Source organism: Schistocerca americana, chromosome 2, assembly GCF_021461395.2.
Source record: "Schistocerca americana isolate TAMUIC-IGC-003095 chromosome 2, iqSchAmer2.1, whole genome shotgun sequence".
NCBI classification, from domain to species: Eukaryota; Metazoa; Arthropoda; class Insecta; order Orthoptera; family Acrididae; genus Schistocerca; species Schistocerca americana.
This window is the reverse complement of record NC_060120.1, coordinates 265,937,532-265,960,568: the sequence shown is the minus strand read 5'-3', so window position 1 is coordinate 265,960,568 and position 23,037 is coordinate 265,937,532. Positions and strand designations below refer to the sequence as shown.

General features: G+C 41.8%; 1 protein-coding gene across 1 annotated transcript in view; it reads right to left on the bottom strand.

The window, feature by feature from the left end:
- The window catches only part of LOC124596475, a 73,863-nt gene that overhangs the window by 5,073 nt on the left and 45,753 nt on the right, over window positions 1-23,037 (bottom strand). Inside the window, exons 5-7 of the mRNA XM_047135618.1 lie at window positions 14,772-14,900; window positions 5,909-6,040; window positions 5,602-5,655 (exon numbers count right to left, since the gene is read on the bottom strand). Coding sequence (XP_046991574.1) covers window positions 5,602-5,655; window positions 5,909-6,040; window positions 14,772-14,900 — 315 coding nt within the window. The remainder of the gene's footprint in view (window positions 1-5,601; window positions 5,656-5,908; window positions 6,041-14,771; window positions 14,901-23,037) is intronic.

Here is a 23,037-nt window from a genome sequence, read left to right as displayed (position 1 = left end):
AAGCGTGGTGTAAGCAGTCTCCTTAATAGAACTGTTACAATTTCTAAGTGTCATGCCAATAAAACCCAGTCTTTGGTTAGGCTTCCCCATAACATTTTCTATGTGTTCCCTCCAATTTAAGTTGTTCGTAATTATAATTCCTAGGTATGCAGTTGAATTTACGGCCTTTAGATTTAACTGATTTATCGTGTAACCGAAGTTTAACGAATTCCTTTTAGCACTCATGTGGATGATCTCACACTTTTCGTTATTTATGGTCAACTGCCTACATAAAAAAAGGGAAGTAGCAGATATGAGAGCAGCGAGAAACTTACCAACAGGATTTGGATCACGAAGTAGACGAAGTTAAGAAATTCCACTGCCTGGGTAGTAAAGTAACCGATGATGGACTGAGTAGGGGGACATGAAAAGTAGACTAGCACTGGCAAAAAGAGCATTCTTGGCTAAAGCAAGTCTGCTAGCCTCAAACATAGACCTTAATTTGAGGAAGAAAGTTCTGAGACTGTACGTATGGAGTACAGGTTTGTCTGGTAATGTGAGAAAACTGTAACAGGAGAGAACTGAAACATTTGACATGTGGTGATACAGACTGTGAAATATAGCCGATAGCGATAGGTAAATTTTTTTATATCTTTTCCGTCATTTCTTTTCCTTTGTTACACTAAGTATTCATATCTTTGGTGTAGTGTATTTCGGTGTTGATATTAAAAGGTAACTGCAGTTTATTTCATTTTCTTTAGAGCATAAGTACGTGTCCTCATTATTTCTTGAATATGGAAAGACTTTAATTTGTTTTATTTTATTTGCATTTGCAATATTAACTGTGATGTGAAGAACTGCTCTGTATATTGACTCCTCTTCCACTGCGCGAAGTTTCTGGGAAATCGAGTTGTGGAACTTCCTGTGTTCTCCTAGTGGGTTTTGTAGTGTAAGCTGTCTAAGTGTATGAAGTGCACTTACTTTGTCTGTCTCCTTAGCATCTCCGATAGTAACAAGTCATCCAACACAACCATAAGTATCAGCTGTGGCTTCAGGAACGTAAATAACGGCCCCGCAGACTCCTCAGAGTGGTGGAGGAGGGGGGGGGGGGGGGTAGGGGGGCATTACATACAGCGCGCAGATTCCACAAGTAGAGTCTTCACAGAATACCGTCGCCGGTAGATGCGCAGCCGGCAGGGAATGTGTGGGGAGAGCGATGGTGGTGGGGGTTTCGCGCAGACGCTGTAGGGGAAATGCTGTTCTGGACTGAAGCCTACGCTCACATTTTTTGTATGTATTAAACGGAGCCCTTGCATGCGCACATGCATGGTGACCATTCAGAAAGATCTTCCGTCACCTCTTCTTTCGTTAGTATCTAAAAGGAAATCCTCTGAAAATGCGGCCATTCATTTCCTCTTCGTTTGTTAACCATTTGTAACTTTCAGAGAAGTATCATGAGTGGCGAATTTTGAGTAAAACCTACACATTTCTCTTATTTCCATGTTAAAATTTGCCTCTATTTCCAAAACACTGCAGAGTTTACACAATGTCACCTCACTAATATGTTGTGCACATGCAACAGCGAGAGAATTCCGCAACAGTGGTTTCTGAAGTTCATTGAGAGAGGAACTGACGAGAAGTAGGGTCAATAGCATATTTTTAAAAAGTACATCCTCAGTACAAAATAGACGTGCAATGCCTTCGCTAATGTCGTTCCAAACCTATAGAATTTCTCGTTTCACCAGCTATCGATAGCCCCTAAATATCACCTTTCACCGAAAAGATCTGTAGTCAGTGGAATAACATGGTTGATAATGAAGTTTTGCATCATAAACACATGGCAAAATACTCTCCTCTTTGCGTGCTATCATTTGCCAAAATCTCATTTACATATGTCAAACCGTTTATGAAATATGAGGAATGTTGAGAATATTTCACTCTTGCTTTATCGCTGGCGCGGCGCGATCGCAAATGAGCGTGTCACATCAGATCAATTTTCTCGAGATTGGTGACAGGTAAGGACCTCTACCCAAGTCCAATGAAAAAATTCAGTATCTTAACTAAATTTCATAAGCAGCAACATATTACGTAATACGCACCAACGCAAAATCATAGCGAACGCTATTTTTCATTGCAAACTTTTTCGAATTTCGCGCAGTGTCTTCTTCCATGTAAATATCACAGAAACTTTGACCATTAATGAAATGACAGGCACATGATCCTGAGCCTGACATATAAAAATGTAAGTAACGCAGAAATTCATAGTTCCTGTGAAATCGTCTGATAAATATTCCAGGGCGTGGCCTCGATTTTGTCATCGACCAGCCGAAAGGTGGCAGACACAGTCGGCCTCCCGTTCTGAACAAAAGAATGAACTCGCCCTGCGCATAGGACGCAAGTTGGTCAGTGCGCATCAGCCACCTTACCCTGCGTGGACTCAACTAGTTTTCTACACGAGTGGCCGGTACGCCAGCTGGCGCTCTAGAACGCGCTGCCTTCTTCATTTTGTTTCCTTTAACTCTCGATGACAACAATAGACGCCCCTACTAACAATCCTATACGTTTATTTGTATTTCTGTGACAGCCACAGTCTTAAAGGGCAAGTAAATTGCTAATAGAAAGTGACTCTTACTTTAAAGTTGTGTATGTAAGTTGTCTGACTAATGCAATTATTTTCTCTGCATTAATGTAAAACGTTGGTACTTTTTATTGTACTGACTGTTCTTAAACTTTTGCATTAAGTTCACAATGTCAAGGAATAGGCTATATTTAGGTGGTGTGCGAAAGAGAAAGTAAATAGCCTGCTGAGACGAAGGAGCTAAAAAGATAGTGAAAGTACATACCGTCTTCCAGTGATCAGCTACACCTCAAGAACAGACATGTACTAAAATTAGTAACGAGATTGAAATTTGGAAAAAGTCTGTCGATTTAAAGTTGAAAATGGAAGTCAATATAGTTGCAAAATCGAAACTGGGAAAGATTCTGACTTTTGCAGTTTCATAGGGGACACTAAAACTGCTCAGGAAATGGAACAAATTTGGCTACGCTATTCCCCTACTTTAAATGCCCCTTAATTGTGTAGCCTGATGATTACTCGGAAATGAAGAAAAAAATGGCGTCATGGACACTTTGACGACTGGCAAGGTCTAAGCAAGAAGATAAAAGTATGAAATAACTTTCGCTACACATTTAAATGTATGTATTACTTACAGCATGTGGAAACGTGGCAAAACCATTAACACAGATTTGTATAATAGGTGTGATGAAACGGAAGCCATTATTTCTAGAATACCGTATCTAACGAGAACATCAGCTCCGTGACAAATTGTTTCGGTGGCCTCACGAATATGCCATAGGGAATATAGTGGCAACTTTTTAATTATAATAGGTCATCGCTCTAGATATGATCCTGCTCTGATGACATATCTTTCAAATGAAAAAAAAAGCTAAAACAAAGTTTTCAACCCACAAATTGAGAACGAGAGAATATAACTGCTGAATGGTTGTGTTTTAGAGCGGATCATCGGTGAAATTAAACAACAGCCACTCTGTTCTCTTGTAGACCCAATCTCTCATTTATCAAGGAAGTGATGTAATATATTTGCCCTTAGATTTAAACGAACTAGATACACCCGGACTTTGAAATAAAGGAATCGTTTTTAGGGTTTCGTAAAGTAAGGGGTATAATGCTGAGAGTTTTGCAAAATAAATAATAACTGATTTAGAGACGATGAAAATACAACTGGGTAGATGTATAGATCAAGGATAAGATGGTGCTGTGTCTATGAGTGGTAAGTGCTTTACGGTCAAAAATATAACTGCAAATCCTGAGTTTACATATTGTTCAACAGAAAAGCTTAATCTGGTGCTAACTTAACTGTCGTGAATACAGCGGAACTGCAACAGTTTCATGGGAAAATACAAAGCATTTATGTTTTCTTTACTCCTTCACTGTTTCGACGTCAACAAGTAAATGGAACTGTAGCAAATGACAGACGAGTTACAACGGCTGTGAAGAAACTGTGCCCAGCCAGATGGCCTTCCAGATCTGATTCTTTGTTATCAACAAAACAGGAGTTTCATAAAAATTTTGCTGTGCCTATCTTGTCTCATTATAAACACCAAGAAGAAAGCAGAGAGGGAAGCAGTGTCTAATCTTATAAAAAATTGGAAACATCTGGCATTGTCCTGCCTCTGTATTTTAAGGTGAGCTTTGGAAAACATTAACCTACCTTCCCAACTACCGTAGTACCCAAATAATGATACAGATATTACCTCTCAGATCCTTCAGACTAAATAAAACTACTCACCTTATGATATAATTTTAAACTTGTAGCCGAAGAAACGAAAGTACTAGCGAAAGTTTGTAGCATTGACACAAAGCTGACCTAAAGTGTAGAAATTTTTGGACCAATTTTCTGCAGATCTTGAGTTTTGAATAAACTAAAGTCTTTTCAAGTGCCAGTTTTCAATGACCGTATGTTAAATACTTTATCACCCTAAAGAATGCTAATGGTTATTTTTCTTTCTTACGTCCTGTTCATCTTTTTAAATTAAAAAATGAAGATATCCAGGAAAGAGTGAAAAAAGTGATTAGAAAGTACTAATACGATTTCACGTGAACCTTTTAGCTTAGAAACTCTTATGTCGAAAGAATTTGAAAAGAAAGGACACGTGTTGTCAGTTAAAGAGCTTGTAAAATTTTTGGTTCTTGCAGGTACATTTCCAGCAAGCAGTTTAGCTCTGATGTTTGCACAGCCCGACAGCTGTTCTTGACTCTGCCAGTTATATCCGCCATGGCAGAGAGATAATTTCAGTGTCCGAGTCCAGATTAAGTGCTTTAGCAATTCTAAGCGTTGAACTTGAAACCTGCTCTATTTACTTTGATGCCGTTGTGAAAATGTTTTTGAGCGCTATGGTAGGAGAATGGGAAAGATGTGTATGTTTTAACATGAAGCCTCATTTCACAACACTGAAGGCTTTGTTCGTTCTGCAAATAATGTATCGATAAGTGAGTTTATTTCCCTCTTCACTTGAATTATGGCGTCTGAATGAAGAGTTTTTTCGATTTGTTCTTTAATTTTTTTAGTAAATAAGGGCCACAAAATTTATTTGCAGTGGGTTCCCCAAAATCTTACTTACGCCACTGTTATTTTGTATATTACTACCGTTCTAGATGTTTGTTTGAAGACGCCGACAATTACAAGTAGCTTTCTTTTGTGCAATGATAACTTTTTACCTTTTGTGCAGTAGTAACTTTTTGTGTTACTTAATCCATGCCGGCATCCGAACACCAAGGCTGTTTTGGTAATACATATCACTGAGAAAACAATTTCCACCAACCACACTTTTTAATGTTGTATTTATGTTACCGTGAAGTATGTCAAAAATTTTGATAAACTTATCTTTCACCCAGTTTCTATCAGTCCGCTGGCGATCGTCATTGATATTTATCAAAAAAAACTCTAATAATTTTTCAACCGATAAAAACGGATGCTGCATGAAACAGTTAATTAATGGTTTTTGTGGCCGTAAGTAACAATGGAACTAAGGCAGTATTTTTATAATCATTGTTATATCTGATTTCCTAAAAGCTTTAAATTAAACGGTGTAGAGACTGACCTTCGTTCGCCGTTGATGACTCATAACGCCTTACTACAAAATCTTCAGCGGAAGCTGCGGAAAGAATAAAGTACACCAATAAATTCTATACTGTATTGTCTAAAGAACGATGTATTACAGGTCAGTTGACATGTAAAGACATTTGCAGAGTGACTGCGATAATTCTTCATGTTGTAGACACAACCGAAACTGTATTTGCTGACGTTTAAAACATGCATTTATTACGCCGAAAGACGTGAAGTTTTTTTCTTCTATAAATAAAAAGCTACAACTGTAAATTGACACAAGTCAATTTGGTGCTACTTACGGCAGTGGAACTCATAAGTACAGCACTTGTTTTCTTCACTGTACAGTGGCGCACACGTACGTAGCTGTGAAATGGGCCACGTCAGACGATACCCGCAGCTGGGTCTGCTACACCACGGCCCTTTCAGCGTTCCTGTAACGTAATTGCAGTCAGTATTTAACGACAGCAGGACGTGCATACACTAAATACTTCTATCAACTACACGGATGCGTCTCTGCTGCTTCTTGGGCTGTTGCTTCTTGTTCTCTACAGTCTAAACACTGGCTCAGTTTAGCTCTGCAAACACGTCTAAACTGCCCAAGTCTGTCCATGCCCACATAACTACTGCAATCTATAGATCACCTTGAATGCTCCTGCAGCATCCTTGTCTTTGAATCATATCTCCCTTCCAAACTCCCCACCCACAAGCCCGTTCTTCACACTTCCTTCCATTACCAAATCAACTATTTATTGATGCTCCAGGATTTGTCCTAGCAACTTATCAGTTCACTTTGTTCCATGTAACTCTTTTCCTCCTGGAATTATTCAGTAACTGTTCATTTACTGGTTGTCCTGTCGACAAATCTAATCTTCAGCATTCCTGTGTATCAGGTCATTTTAAACTGCTATGTTCTTGCCTTGATACAGGCATTCATTTGTCATGTTTACCGTCTACATGAGGCTACACTGCAAACAAATATATTCAGAATGTACTTCCTAACACGTAAATATACACTCTGAGACAAAGAAAACGTGTCATGGAGGAGCTATGCAAATCGGTCGCAAACTGATATAGATGTATCGACGGAAAATTCAAAATTGTAAACTTTGGCGGTCGATGGATGAATGTGTTGACCTGCAGCGCAAATTCACTGCACAGGTGGCAAGGATAGTACACAGGGGACATGTCAGTACCAGGGCATAAAATATTCGTGAATTTAATTTCGTGTACTCAGTTTGACAATGACTATGGCACAGACAAGCGCGTGAACAATACACGCAGATGTCAGCATTTCAGTGAAGATATGTAGTTGGGCTAAAAGAAGCTGGTTGGGGTAATCGGCGAAACGCTCGACGTTTCAATACGAGCCATGCTACTATTCAACCATGTTGGCAGGAACAGGTGACCCATTACCTAACACATCGTCAAGAAAGAAGCGGTCAACCTAGAGACACGACACAACGTGAGGACTGAGCAGTCGCCAGAGAGGCATTCAGAGCCCCGGTTTCAGCGGCATCGTCGATATGATGTGGAACTGGTGGCGAAGTGACCACAGGGACCATTAACAGGCTCCTCACGAGAAGGGTGCTGATGTCATGGCGTCCGCTGCGACGACTGTCGTTGACGTCTGCTCATTAAGAAGCCCTTCTGTGGTGTTGTCGGCACACTCGGCCTGAATCTCATCGACTGGGTTAGAATTATCTTCAGTGATGAGTCACGCTCCGAATTGAGCCCCGATGACCAGCAAAGACGCATCTAGAGGCGCCCCAGACAGCGGTGGGATACCGGCCTCACTGTATCCCGCTGTACGGCCCGACAACCAGGAATGATGGTCTGGGAAACCATTTTATTTCATAGCAATACTCTTTGGTTGTCATCAGCGACACCCTTGCGACATACATTCTACGCCTCGTTTTTTTTTTTTTTCAGTTTCATGGAAAGCTATCCTGGACTTACTCTGAAGCAACATAACGCCCGCCCGCACAGGGGAGAGTTTCTACTGCTTCCTTTCGTGTTTGCCAAGTCCTACCTTGGCTATCGAAGTCGCCGGATCCCTCCCCAGTGGAGAACGTTTGGAGCTCTATGGGAAGGGCATCCAGTCAGCTCGTTATTCTGATGAGGTACCGGTTCAGTGGGACAGAATTTGGCACGATATCTCTCAGGACATCTAACACCTCTATCAATCAGTGCCAAGACGAATAACTATTCGCATAAGGGCCAGAGGTGGACAATTCGGTTATTGACTTGCTCAATTTGTGGCGCTCTTTCTATATAATAAATCACCCAGTTTGCCTGGAACAGTAACCACTTGTTTGTCTGTACGTGTACCTCACATCTACCGATTCCGGATCCATTCGGATAATTCCTTTGTGGTGCAATCCTTTTCTTTCTTATTTTTTGTCTTAGCGTGTATACTGCCTCTCAAAAATGTGAAGCAACCAGAAGACACGGTAGAACATCAAGGTAATTTCGTTCACGCACAAAACTTAGGGTGGAGCGTAAATAAATAAATATGATGCAGTTCTTTGTGACACGTAATACTTCCAGCACAGCGGATTATTTTTGTTAGCATTTTGACCTGTTACCGGGATTTGTTGGGTATATAAGGGGCGTAAACACCATCAGATGTTAAGTGATCACTGTGGACAATACGGAGATGTAGCGTGGTCGTGTGAGACGGCGTTATCTGCACGTGGCACAGTTGGAAAGAGGCTTTATTCGGGACCTCTACCTGGCCAACTGGTCACATCGTGCAATGTACTGATTTGTGGGGCATTCAGTTGCAACAGTGGTGCAATGCTGGAGTACATGGAGACGCGAGAACACGTTCTGGTCGATCATGTCAGATCACTACAAGGAAGGTTCTTCGTATTGTGCACCCAAGCACATTGTAGCCAGTTCACACCCGCACGTGACAACCGAGGACATGTAATGGACTTCCTGCAACTTCATGTGTCATTCCACATTACTGATCGGAAACCAGCAACAGCCGGATTACGGAATTAGCATATGATGCGTAAGCTTCTGTTAACACCACAACACAAACGGCTGCTATCACAGTTGTGCCATGACTAGGACAGCTGATGAATGGCATCACACTGCGTTTAGTGATGAATCGCGGTTCTGCACTACCCCTGACAACCACAGCCGGTGAATATGAGGTGAGTATGACGGCGATATGCGGAGAGGGCCCCATTTCTCTGATACTTTAGAGGGGTACAGCAATGTTACTCCTGGCGTCACGTTATGAGGAACCACTGGATCTAGCTTCAGGTTTTGGTTGCACTGACTGAAGTAACTCTCACGGCATGTCCATGGTGCACATCCTCTGTCCTCTTTTCTTATCTCTCGCACGATATTACTTTTCAACAGTAGTATGTTCGTCCACAGATAAACCGAGTTTCCATGAACTGTATTCAAGGTGATGAGGTATTCACTTAGCCTGCAAAACCCCTATGTCTGTCCCCGATGGAACGTGCGTGGAAGCAGCTTGGACGTAAAGTACATCCCAGGGCCAGTATACAGGACATCAATTACCAGTTTACTTGTGGGCCAGCTTGCCACAGAAGAGAATACAACGGCTTTACGTAAGCTTTACCGAATCAAATCGCTGCATGCCTCCGAAGCGTGCGCAACGTCATAGCAGCAGCTGACTCATGTTGCCTAGTCATTTGCAAATTTAACTCGATCATTTATCACTGAAATAACATCATATACTCTTTTAATTTGTGAATTTTCATTTCTTATCCTCCTCCCCTTCTTGGTCCTTTAGTTTTTTTCGCTTAATGTGTTTTCGGTGTTAAAATACGTCTCCTTTCTCTGAAAATAGTCTCTAGCTGTTGCAAGTCAGGATTTTATATTCTCTATGGTGACGTTCCTCTCAGTTCCTTTGGTCACCAAACGGGCTTAAACCATTCCCTGTAAAGGAAATTATTTCTTTAAGAGCAGTTAATGTATTCTGCATATGCAAAAGGAAACTGAAAATGTAAGAGATCAAAATCAAAAAACGAAAATTGGAGTATAGACTGAAAACAAATGCTACAATGGAAAAATATAAACTGCATTTGGAAAGAAATCTGCCTGTGCCAGGAACACAAGATATCTCCGTCTACTGTAATAGCAGTGCAAATTGATCAGGTCTTGGAGTACACGCAGAAATCAGTGTCTACATGGATGTTTCCCGCATTAATCTAAATTCGAAAAATCTGTATACAAATATCCGCTCCCATTCGGGCTGGTTTACAAATGATGGTGTTTACATTTAAATGTGGTGGACCGAACGCTGTGCACCTACCAACAGAACAGCCATCTGTGGAGTTTAAAATTGACATAAACGCTACTTACAAAGGTCACTTGTTTCCAAGGTTTATAAACTTTACGTTTTATAAGAAAATGCCACAAGAATGTGATGCAGAAGAGCTAGTAACATACAGTCAGAAAGATCTGGAATGTTTTAAATGCATTGTTATGGAGAAAATAGAAGAAAAATTGAAGTACTGGATACCCTTACCCACAGTCATATTGCAAGAAGGAGCAGAGTTTATTCCTGAAGGGGTAAGAGAAATATTTCTTAGAGAAATTTATATACGTGGGGAGAATCACCTGCAACAAGCTTCACAAATATTGTGGAAATGGAAAGTGCTATCGATGTGCGGTTTTCACAGAAACAATTGATAGTCATGGCTCTTAATATAGCCAATACACTGATTGTAATAATACTTAGAAAGTGTATTTTTTGTGCAAACATACACTTTTTTAATGGAACAGTGCGCATTGGCATTAAGAAACTAAAAGTAGGGTAAATCAGAATGTCAATCCTGTTTGTTGCAGGATCCTAGTACGAGTCTTTTACGAGATATCGTATTTTGAAACGTTTCCACGCCGACACTTGTTTGTGTCATTCAATCTACGTAGCTGCTGGGTTCGATATTGTTATGTTTGCTGACAGTGTGCTTGTGTGCTCCTTGAGTGCACCGCGACTTGCTAGTCGGTTAGTGTGTGACAGTCCAAGAAGCAGGTTGAAAGCAGACGATGAGATTTGCCAAAGCATAAAAAGCCAACAGGCTCATGGTATATGGAGCGTTGCCTTCCCTAGAAAGCTGTTCGTTCTTGTACGGTTTATTTGGAAAGATAAGCCAATAGACGTCAACCATCTCCGAAACTATTTATCAACATCTTCAACCAGTTACGTGAATGTGGCAGTTTGATCTCTAGACAGCGTAACAGAAGGAAACAAGTGACGACATGAGAGAGGGAAATCAATGTTCTTGCTGCCGTTGCTGTTGATCCGCACGTTGGCTCCCACGCAATCGCACGAGGAAGTGGCATTGGGCATTATCAGGTAAGTGTCGTACGTATCGACATATGCTCCATGTCTATCACATCTCACTCCATCAATAGCTTCAAGGAAGCGATTATGAGAATTGTGTTAACTTCTGTACGTGGACATTAAGACTAGATATTTCAGAAAAATGGTTCAAATGGCTCTGAGCACTATGGGACTTAACATCTATGGTCATCAGTCCCCTAGAACTTAGAACTACTTAAACCTAACTGACCTAAGGACATCACACAACACCCAGTCATCACGAGGCAGAGAAAATCCCTGACCCCGCCGGGAATCGAACCCGGGAACCCGGGCGTGGGAAGCGAGAACGCTACCGCACGACCACGAGATGCGGACGATATTTCAGATGTATCATGTATCTTGTTTAGGGATGTACCCACTTTTACCAATCATGGCCAGTTAAACCACCGAACCACACTCCGCCAAGTGGGACGTCAGTGTACATGGAATGAAAACGTGTGGTTTGGGATACTGAAAATCAGGTCATAGGCCCGTTTGTCATAGATGGAATACTGAACTCGCACAAGTATAGCTGCCTACTAACAGACCATCTTCCACGGATACTGGAAGACATTCCGCCGGAGACTAGGAGAAACCTGTGGTACCAACATGATGGCTTTCCAGCTCATAGTGCACGAATTGCTACAGTATGTCTTTACGAATTATTTACAAATCGTTGGATTGGACGCAGAGAACCTGGATCTTGGCCGGCCCGTTCCCCGGATTTGACGCCTGTAGACTTTCTTCTGTGGGGAAAGCTGCAAGACGCTGTCTGAAAGAACATATCAACTGCACCCGTTGATATTCAAGGACGTATTACTGCAGCCTGCTCGTACATATCCGCTGAAATGCTAGCAAGTGTGCAGCAGACGCCCATACTAGACAGGAAGCGTGTACTGCCGCTGCCGGTGGTCATTCTGAACACAATTTGTCAAAGCTTCACCCTCCATTGCTGGTTATGGACTGGAGTCGAGCTCGCGGCCGCAGATTGTATGTCCAAGGGCTTTTCCGTGGTTATTTCCGGTGCGGTTCTCCTCTTGCTACCTGCAACGGTCGTTCGCTGCAGCACGGTAATCCTGGATCCGTCCACCTTGAGACTTTCTTCTTTCTTGCTGAAGCTAGTCGCATGTTTGTGCATTTATGTAGCTTCTCTGAACAAGCTGGTGTGATAGCTCTTCTATACAGCCAGAATTACCGTGTCGGCGAATTTTACTACGTGGTCAGCCTCATACTGTATTGTCGCTTATGCTCTGTGATCCTCTTCCGCATGTGCGTGGTTTTAGGCATACTACTAGCATTGCAAGTGGGTCCCTTTTTTCCTTTGCCGGTCTTTTGTGTCGCTTTATAACTAGACTTTACGCCGTGCTTGCGCAGTGTACGACTGATTCTGTCATTCAGTCTGGGTATGTATGACAGAAAGACCGCACCCGATATTTCCTTTTTCTATGGTTCACTTCGTCAATTGCTTGACTCTGTTACACTTCTTATATAACTTTCGAAGTGTTGCATTTTGCGTCTGAGGTGCTGCGTCTCACATATTCGTCTTGCTCGCGTCACGAGCGTATTAATCATGCCTCTTCTGGTCCGAGCGATGATTTGACAGTTTGTGCAGGTATCGGTCCGTGTGTGTCAGTTTTCGATATACGCCGTGTCCCGGGTTTTTACCATCCCTTGTCACCAGCACATCTAGAAATGGTAGCTGTTTGTAGTTTTCTACTTCCATGATACATTTTATATTGCCATGAAGGCTGTTCCACACAACGAAGGTGTCATAGACGTATCTGTACCACGCATTAGATTTACAAGGTGCTAACTCCAGTGCCTGTACTTCAAAATGTTCTATGGACAAGTAGGGCACCACTGGACCAAGAGGACTACGCATGGCGAAGCTTTCCACCTGTTCGTAGAAGTTCCAATTCCACTTGAAAGAGTTCGAGATGAGACTTGCATCAACAAATTTTGATTTATTGCTGGAAAATGGAACCGATGTGCTCCAGAGAGCCATTAGGAGACGAGGTACTGGCGGAATTAAACCTGTGAGGACGGGTCGTCAGTTGTACTTGGGTAGCTCAGTTGGTAGAGCACTTGCCGGCGAAAGGCAAAGGTCCCGAGTTAGAGTCTCGGTCCGGCACACTGTTTTAATCTGCCAGGAAGTTTCATATCAGAGCACAGTCCACTGCGGAGTGAAAATGTCATTCCAGAGATGCCAAGCGTTTTGCCAGTTTATACGTCGGTGAGCCAGGAACGCTATCATTCGAAATGGTAGGGTTTCTCTGTTGCGCATGTTCTTCTGTATGTCCACCGAGAGAGAAGACGCCTTGATTAACCGATTCATATTCCGTGTGATACGCTGCGTGAGATCTGCGCCTAGTTTTCGGTACGTCGTCGGATCTAACAGGTCCCGGATTTTCTGTTCATAATTTTGGATCTTCGGTCGCATTTCCCTTTTCGGCGGGCAGTACCAATAGACTCCTGTCGACGTTAAGATTCTTATTAGCTTGTACCTCTTCTGTCTTCAGGTTACAAGCTGGTGGTTTTGCTCGGCGCAGTATCCTGGCTGTTTCAGTGCGTATTTCCTCTGTTTTTTCACAAGTTAGGGCCCGAATGGCCGCTTCAGTATTAGCAATGATCTCCTCCGTAGGTATAGTTGCGTGGATTGCCTCCTTTTTGATGGACAGATTCTTCCTCTTCCGTCAATTGGCGTTTACTGAGGTTGACCACTGTGCGTGGAATGTCAGGAATAGCCTTGTCAGTCTGCTTCCGGCATCTTGCAAACTTCTTCTTCTGTCGTTCAGTGGAGCGCTCGAGTTCGTTCTGTATGTTCCTGCATGTTGTTATTTAGTGTGTGCTATTACAGCTATTGTACATGTGTCAGTGTGAGAACTTTCCAAGATACGATATCTCGTATACGACTCGCACTATAATCCTGTAGCAAACACATTTAACATTCTAATTTATCCTAAGTTTAATTTTTTAAGGTCAATAGGCCTGTTCCACTAAGAAAGTGTATATATGCACAAGAAATGCACATTCAAAGAATTATTACATTCTGTTGATATGCTAACAGTACGAGCCCTGACTACTAATACATTCTGTGAAAACTGCACATCAATAACACTTTCCATTTCCACAATACTTGTGGTGTAAGTTCACTCTGTATACTAGTATTTACTGTATTTATAAAATAACTGGTAAAAATGATTTGAGTGATTCGGGTGCAGATTTAAATTGTAAGTTAAAACTTATCTGGATTCTATTAAAACTACACCAAACAAAAATAATAAAGACTTATTTTCAGTGCTTAAACGTATATATAAAAATTAATAACAGTTTTTGTTTGAGAATATTTGTTTCTCATTCACTACCATGCAAAAAACCATAAACGTCTGCTGCTCACAACGATCTAAATGTGAGTTTGGGCTGCGGAAGTGGGTTAGTTGGTTGAGCTTGAAAAGTGGTTGGAACTAGGTAGTTCAAACTGCAACAGTTGTCGTTTCTTACCTGTATGATAATATCCCAGCACCTATACATAAGGCAATCGGTCCGGAAGAGAGGGAGATGGAGAACGGGTGGGTAGGAGAGGGATGAACTTGACCTTGATCTTCGAGGAGCTCTGATTACAATGGAGACTCCGCCAGAAGTCGCTTCTTCTATTACTCACCATATCATACATACCATGTCGGTAGAGTTCGGTAGAGTTTTACGTAGGTCTCGGCCTTCATGCACCTATTTCTATTTACTTGCTATAAAGTAAAAGACACCAAATAATTTTGACTATCGTTATTATTTCTGTAGACGCGAAATTGTTTACTCACCGTCATACCCCTTCTGGCAGACACATCTCTGGCACTCAGACACGGTTCCGTCAATGACCTGGCCCTCCAGGAACGTCTTGCCTTCGTAAGTACACTCTGTGACATTCCGTAGGCTCTTCGTGTCATTTGCTGCAAAATAAAATATACGTATTTAATTTACTAACAGTTTGATGTAATGCACATAAATGAAGATAAAAGTGTCTAAACTGCTACAACTGCTACAGTCTATGAGTGTTTAGCAGAATTTTTGCACCCTAGCAGAAACGTATTTCTCTTTTCGCATGGTGGGCGTCTTCTGAAGCAGCTGTTACGTGTCAGTTAACTTCATGTAAGCTACGATGGTTATTCTTCGTAAAACCAAAACGGTTAAGTAAATGGAGGACTTAACAGCAATATGTGTCTACTGCCTTTATAATGTCGTTTTTACTATACCCATGATCATGGCTTCAGCCTCTATTTCAAGGCCTCCTTTCCGCTGTCATCACACCAAAAACGGGTATCTCCGGAAGCTGTAGTACATGCTAATGGGCAGTTTTAATTAACACCTCCAAAAAATTACTTTTGTAACTAATTCTTTTTTATTCGTTTTAATTTTTTATTTTTTATGTTTATTTTTTTATTTGTTATTTTTTGCGTGTGTTTGTTTGAAATTTCCTGGCAGATTAAAAGGAGCGCCGAACCGGAAGTCGAAACTAGAAACCTTTCCTTTCGCAGGCAAATGCTCTATCGTCTAAGAAATCCTTCTTTTCTTGCATTTTTAGGGCCTCCCTTTTCCCATCACAGCCTGCAAGGGTACAGTACCCTTACATATACCGATCATGCACTATGCAGCGATCATAAAATTAAAGCAATGACTGCAGTGCAGTCAACAATGTGCGAGTGGGTGAGCGAGAGTCGAGTGTTAAAGAGTCCGTGAGTTGAAATCGGGTGTGCGAGAGGCTAGAGCGGGTGCTCGGTAACGAGGTTGGAGATTAGTGGCAGAATATAGGCGTAATGGCACACAGTATTTGACTCCTGTTGAGTGTTTCTAAATGTTGGTTTACGAAAGGGTGTTTTTAATTAATAAAATCCAGTAATTGTGAAAGGAGATGATATCATTTAGTAGTTTTCCTTAGATTTCACAAGAATAGAAGGACACGACAGTAAGCCTCTTGAAAAGGAGCTATTACCTATTATTGTAAAATAATTAAATATAACTTCACATTCAGCGTATGCGAATAATAAATTTCGGCACGTTCGTCGGACTTCGATTCCACAGCAATCTTCGGAAACGACGGAGAAGACGGAGAAGACAACACAGAAAACGGTGAGTCTGCAGCATTTCAGCACAGCAGCTCTTCGAAATTAAATGAATTCAACGTTGTGTAGAAATGAACAGGAATAGGAACAATCAATAGTGATACTGACTTTTAAGTAGCAAGTGAACGTTTCAATTAAGTGCAGGCATAAGTTGTAACGAACAGTGATTTTTGTGAACAGAGTTAATATGGCTAATTCAGAACAAAACGGTGGTGTTACTGAAGGTGAGGGAGGACGATTTAATAACGTGGTTGACGGAGAACAAATTAATTTGATGGGAAATACTACAGTTAACTCGACAGAGGACATTAGTATTGTCAGTTTTGATTTACCTAAAAGAAGTTCAACACCAGTGGCTATCCAGCAAACAGGAACTGCTATTGTCAGTAAAGACTGCATGTGTCAATTGTTAGAAGCATTCAAAAATGTTTATGAGCAAAATAGACAGGTGCGAGTAGAAATAACAAAATTTTGTGAGGAACCCAAAAAGTTCCATGAGGAAACCAAAATTGATTATCAGACACTAACTAATGCGATTAGTAATTTGCGAGCGGACTCACCAGCTCATTTGAACGAAAGCATGATGAGCTCCGAAATGTCAAGACAGACATATGGCCATTAGCAGCGAAATTTCATATCTTATGGCTCTGAGCACTATGGGACTTAACATCTATGGTCGTCAGTCCTCTAGAACTTAGAACTACTTAAACCTAACTAACCTAAGGACATCACACAACACCCAGTCATCACGAGGCCGAGAAAATCCCTGACCCCGCCGGGAATCGAACCCGGGCGCGGGAAGCGAGAACGCTACCGCACTTCAGATCTTAAAATACAGGTTAATGGACGGTGCAGGCAAACGGAAGATTCTGTTAGTAAAGTTAATGACAAAGTTAAGGTTCAGGATGACGAAATTGTCAAAATTAAAAGTTCTTGTAAAACAAGAAAGGGTCAATAATTAAGATGGTTAGCGGCGTACAAACGCGATGCGATGAAGTAAGTGATGAAGTGGATGAGATACGAGAAAAGGTAACAAACGACACACTGTAAAAAGGAATTAGTAAAGAAATTTTGCGTGATAAAATTAATGCAGTATCACGGGAATCAGATAGCAATATTGTTGGTTTGACGCAAGTAATTGTTGACAGTGGTCTGACCGGTTGAAAATTTCATGACTATGAACCGAAACACCCACTTGCGTTCATTAAACAAGTGAAACATGCGTTTCGGAGGCATTATAAGGTACGTACTAAAATCGATACTTTCGTCAGTCACATGAAGGGTGAGGCACATATTTGGCGTATAAGTGTATCCGACAATTACGCCAAGTATGAAGAATTTGAAACAGCATTCTTGAACAAATTTTGGTTTAAAGGAAAACAGTGGGATGTAAAACCAAAAATTCTCACACCGCCGAACTATGCAAGACATCACGGTAAATGCGTGAATTTATGCAAAGGTACTGGAATGACAATGCGTACTTGGACGATCCGGTTAAAGAAGAAGAGCTGATGCTTATATTAATCCAGAAATTATCATTTTTGGTGGGTGAGAAGTTAGCACTCACACCACAGTTCATAATGGAGCAAGTGTGTTTGCTAATTGACCGGATGGAAGCACTCAGTGTCGAACGGGAACAACGTGAGCGAAACAGTAACAGTAATTACCCGAATCGTCATAAAGGGCCCATCGCGGGAAGAAAGTCCAAGCTGCGGACGACCGAAAGTGTTTGATCGCCGAGATGATGATAGACACAGAAGAAACAGATACAATGTACAAGACGGATTCAGGTCAAATCATCCGCCGAACTGGCCACGCAATTACAGAGAAAGACAGCATCGATCGCCAGAACGTGCAAGAAGCCGCGATCTCAATCAGCGAGATTCTGAACAGTTAAACTAAGCAAAGTTTCGGAGACGACCCGCTCCAAAATTCTGTCACAGGGACAAGGGTCGGATATTATGATAAATGCCATAAAGTGTGAACATGTAAATGACGTCAAAGAGGATTTGTGCCGAGAAGATGAAGAAACTACTAAAGAAATTCTGATGCCTGGTATTGTTGTGGATGCATTAATTGATTCAGCTAGCTAGGGAAGTGCTATTTCTGAAAACCTATCTGCTCAATTAAACAATCTTGTAACCATTCCCACATTTCCTGTTAACGGCGCACGTATTGTCAGTGCAGTTGGAAACCGAAGCAAACCAATTAAAGGACCACTAAGATTTCGTATTCAAGGGGACTAATACGAGCACAGTGTGTTAATCGTTGGTTCTCTCAATGTCGCACTAGTTCTCGGAGTTGATTGGTTGTCAGAGATGAGATGCGGTATTTATTTTGAGGAGAATCGACTGCGGACGCGGAAAGATAATGAAGAAAGAAGAATTGTATTTAAGGGATTTATTGTGGGTGATGATAAGGGCGCTGCGGGCGTGAAGATAAGGATGATTCGTTATAGAGGAGAAGATGAAACTGTAACTTTAAACAGTTCTGAGAACTACGCTAAGCAGCGAGAGAGGAACGATAAGGCTACTCTAAATTGTGTTCGAACCAAGATTCGAGTATTGGTGGATTTGACTGAAGCAGAACAAGAAGAACTGAGGGAACTACTGAGAGGCTACGTCGACATATTTTCAAAGGTAACGGGATTAATTGAAGGATGTGTTTGTGAAATTAAAGTAAAGGAACATGAACCATTTCGCAGTAAGTCATACGCGATACCACTGGCAAAAAGGGAAGCTGTTAACAAGGAAATACAGAGGATGCTGAATAATCAAATACTTGAGCGCACAGATAGCGAATATTCAAACCCAATACAAACTGTAGCAAAGAAGGATGGCACAGTTCGCATTGTTCTTGACGCCCGTGCGATGAATCGCATAATTTTACCACAGCGTGATCAGTCAGAAAATCTGGAATTTTTGTTACAAAGATTTAAAGGAGTCCATCATCTAAGTAGCCTTGATTTAACTAGTAGTTACTGGTAATTACTGCTACAAGAGAATAGTAGGAAGCATACAGCATTTCTTTATAATGGGAGAAGTTACCAGTTTCAGAGAATGCCTTTTGGTCTGTCGATTTCTTCATCGGCTTTTATGAGAGCACTGGACAAAGTTTTAGGCGAAGATTTGTCGAAATATGTGGACGATATTTTGATTAGCACAGCTTCATGGGAAGACCCTGTGGAAATTATTCATCGGGTACTTCAGGCATTTAGGGAAGCTGGAGTGGTTGTTAACCTGGAAAAATCGGAATTCGCCAAGTTGCAAATTAAATTCCTTGGGCATATTATTTCGTCACGAGGGATTGAACTGGATCCAACAAAAATGGACACAGTAAGAAATTTTCAGTCACCTAAGTGCCGTAAGCAACTTAAGTCGGTTTTTGGCTTCTGCAACTTTTATCCTCATTATTTTTCCGGATGCTGCTTATCTTCTTATATCTTAATGGACTTGCTGAGAAAGGATGCTATATGGAAATGGACTCATGAACATGAGGAAGCATTTGATTTAGTAAGAAACCAGCTGTGTGAAACACCTGTCCTTCACCACCCTGATTTAAGTAAAAAGTTGTAGCTTGGGACCGATTCAAGTGATTATGCTCTTGGCGCGGAATTATATCAAGTAATTGAAGTCAATGGAGTTATTGAACATAATACTATTGCATTTGCGAGTCGCGTACTCACGAACTGAGAGCGAAAACATACTGTCACGAAAATAGAAGTTTCTAAAAGTTTCGTTTTCACCTATTTGGAAGGCATACTGTCATAGTGACAGATCACAAAGCATTATCATTTTTGATGAGTTGCAAATTGATGCACAACAGGCTAACCCTGTGGTCATTAACGCTTCAGCAAAAAAGTTTTGAGATTTAGTATAAACCAGGAAAGCAGAACGTCGTGCCGCATGCTCTGTCAAGGCTATCAGAAGGAAAAGATTAATGTTGCGCATCCATACCAGAAACATATAAGGATTCATTTTATGCGAGGTGCGAAGGCGAGCTTCATATACGCAGTATTCTGCGGAACATCTACATCTACATGTATACCCCGCAAGCCTCCCAACGGTGTGTGGCGAAGGGCACTTTACGTGCCACTGTCATTACCTCCCTTTCCTGTTCAAGTCGGGTATGGTTCGCGGGAAGAACGACTGCGGAAACAAGAACAGGATGCAGACGAAATATTGAAGATGATTAAAGAAAAATATGATGATCCGAAGGCCGAGGGTAGCCACAAGATACGTCAATATTATTTAAAACAAGATGGCGTCATTTACTGTCGAAGCGACATGAATTCTGATCATTGGAGGCCATGTATACCCAAACATGTTATGGACGAATTAATAATATATGTGCTCGTGAGCTATGCTCATTTTGGACCACGTAAATGTGTACCAAAATTGCAAGAGAACGTCATCTTCTATAACATGGCACGGAAAGTACGATCAATTTTAAAATCTTGACGAGATAGTGAAGCCGATTACGTACATAGTCGGTAATTTAGTACTCATTCGAACTCACATTAAATCGTCAAGTGCAACTGAAGAGATAAAAAGTTTCATCTCTACCACCGAGGACCATTCAAAATTAGAAAACTTGTTCACCCTAATTCGGTTGAAACTGAAATGGTGCATCTGGTCAGTATCATAGCCTACAACATGTAGAAAACTGCATCATTTGTAAGAAGTTTTGCAAGACAACAGATGCTCTGTCGAAAAGTGAACGTTGTGTTATTTGTGAACATATCATTTTGTCTGTTTGAAAGTAAATGGACAATAGTCGGTAACTATTGTGAGTTCATTATAGTGGACAATAGCAGATAGCCATTGTGAGCTAGGTGCAATCAGTTTTAAACATTTTGTGCCATCAAGAAAACATTGTACAGTGCTTGAGCCACAGAAACGTCCATAAGCAATAATAGGGACGCGTGGTGCGAGAGTTGTGTTTACTACACACTGATGTGAGCGCGCGGTGTGTTTTGTTTCCCAACCGCCAAATTCCCTTTCGTGATTGGATGTTGGCGAACCGACATGGAGCCACCGACGTGAAGCGATGCGCGCGCAGCTCGGTCGTCACTTGTCGCTAGTGCAGCAGTGGATCTGCAACGCCTCCGAGGACATCATGGAGGTAAGAATAGAGGGAGACGCCGTGACGTCACAGCTGTGAAGCTATGTGAAGCCGAGGGTAGCCATCTCAATCCGACCAAAACATTGCTGTTGTAGGCTTGTGTGCATAGGCTTGTTGCTCGCTTTTGGAAGGATTTTGCGCAATTATGGTGACTTGTGTGGTGTTCGGATGTACGAATCGTTCTGATTGTGATGCGAAATAGAAGGGAATAACATTTCATGTGTAAGTTGTCTCGTTAAGTGTGATTTTACAACTTCATTGTGAATGAACGTGTGCTACATCGGTACTTGTACTATAGCGTGTTTTTCTTCTGTATGATTTTAGATTTCCTAAAAATGAAAGTCGGAAAGCTCTGTGGGAGAATGCCGTGAGGAGGAAGAATTGGCGTGCGTCTAAATGGAGCACTATATGTTCTCCGCATTTCCGAGAAGAGGACATAGACCGAACTTCCCTTTCAACAGTAAGGCTCCGAGAAAATGCTGTACCATCAGTTTTCCCTACACACCCAAAACATTTGCAAAAGGTATGTTAATTCAAAGAATTAAATTCATAGTTTTCAAGTTCACGTTTCAGTATAATACGTACGGCCGGCCGATGTGGCCGAGCGGTTTCAGGCGCTACAGTCTAGAACCGCGTGACCGCTACGGTCGCAGGTTCGAATCCTGCCTCGGGCATGGATGTGTGTGATGTCCTTAGGTTAATTAGGTTTAAGTAGTTCTAAGTTCTAGGGGACTGATGACCTTAGAAGTTATGTCCCATAGTGCTCAGAGCCATTTGAACCATTTTTTTTAATACGTACGCATCGTCGATAATCGAAGTGTTGAGTAACTCACTTTGTCTTCATCATGTACCAAATTAAAAGCTAACACTACATTAACTGGCGTAAAGTATAGGCCTAAACAGGACACTGTGTAGATTTGCCATTCTATGTACCGTATTTCAGTAAATATTGGTGGTAATGAACAGTGTTTCCCAGTAGTGTAACGTAACTGAAATGACCCAGTACGTATTACAAACAAAATGTATTTATGGGGCTTTGGAGGGAGGGTATAGCTAACTCAGTTTTCAGTTTCTATTATTTAGTTTGTGATACACGTTTATTACTGAATTAACAAAATTGTATCGTTTACATTGAAGGCTAGCCTTTACGAGATTTTATTTTAAACAAAAACTTTGAAACAACCAATCTGATGATGTTACGTGCGTATATGGTGCAATTAGTGACTGTAATACACGCAGCGCTATAGCACACTGGCAATGTTTTGGTCAGAGTGTCATGGCAGCGAGCCACGCCCCCATGGCTTCAAAACGTAGTACGGCTGGGATACGTAGCGCCATCTCCCCTTATTCTTACCTCCATGGAGGACATAGCACGCAGCGCGACCATCGCTTGTTCCAGCGCTGCGCTAGTGCGGAACCATGGGATGCTGATCAACAAGCTTCATGACGCGGGAGTCGCTGTCATGACGCCGTAACGAGAATTCCACCAAATTGCAGAGGCAACGATTCTACAGACCCCAGCGGCTTCTATGCCACAGCCTTGTAATTCATCGAAAGCAACGAATACGTGTGTTTTGCATCGCATCCTACAGGAAAGCAAAAAAGCTGAGTAACCAGTGATGTGGTGGTGTATCCCTGGCGGCGTCGATGCCACAGCCCAGTGCATCTTGAACCAGTGTGTTTGCTTGTGATTTACGACTCACCGTATAGGCAGGGACCTAAAGCAGAGTGGTGGTGGTGGTGGTGGTGGTTAGTGTTTAACGTCCCGTCGACAACGAGGTCATTAGAGACGGAGCGCAAGCTCGGGTTAGGGAAGGATTGGGAAGGAAATCGGCCGTGCCCT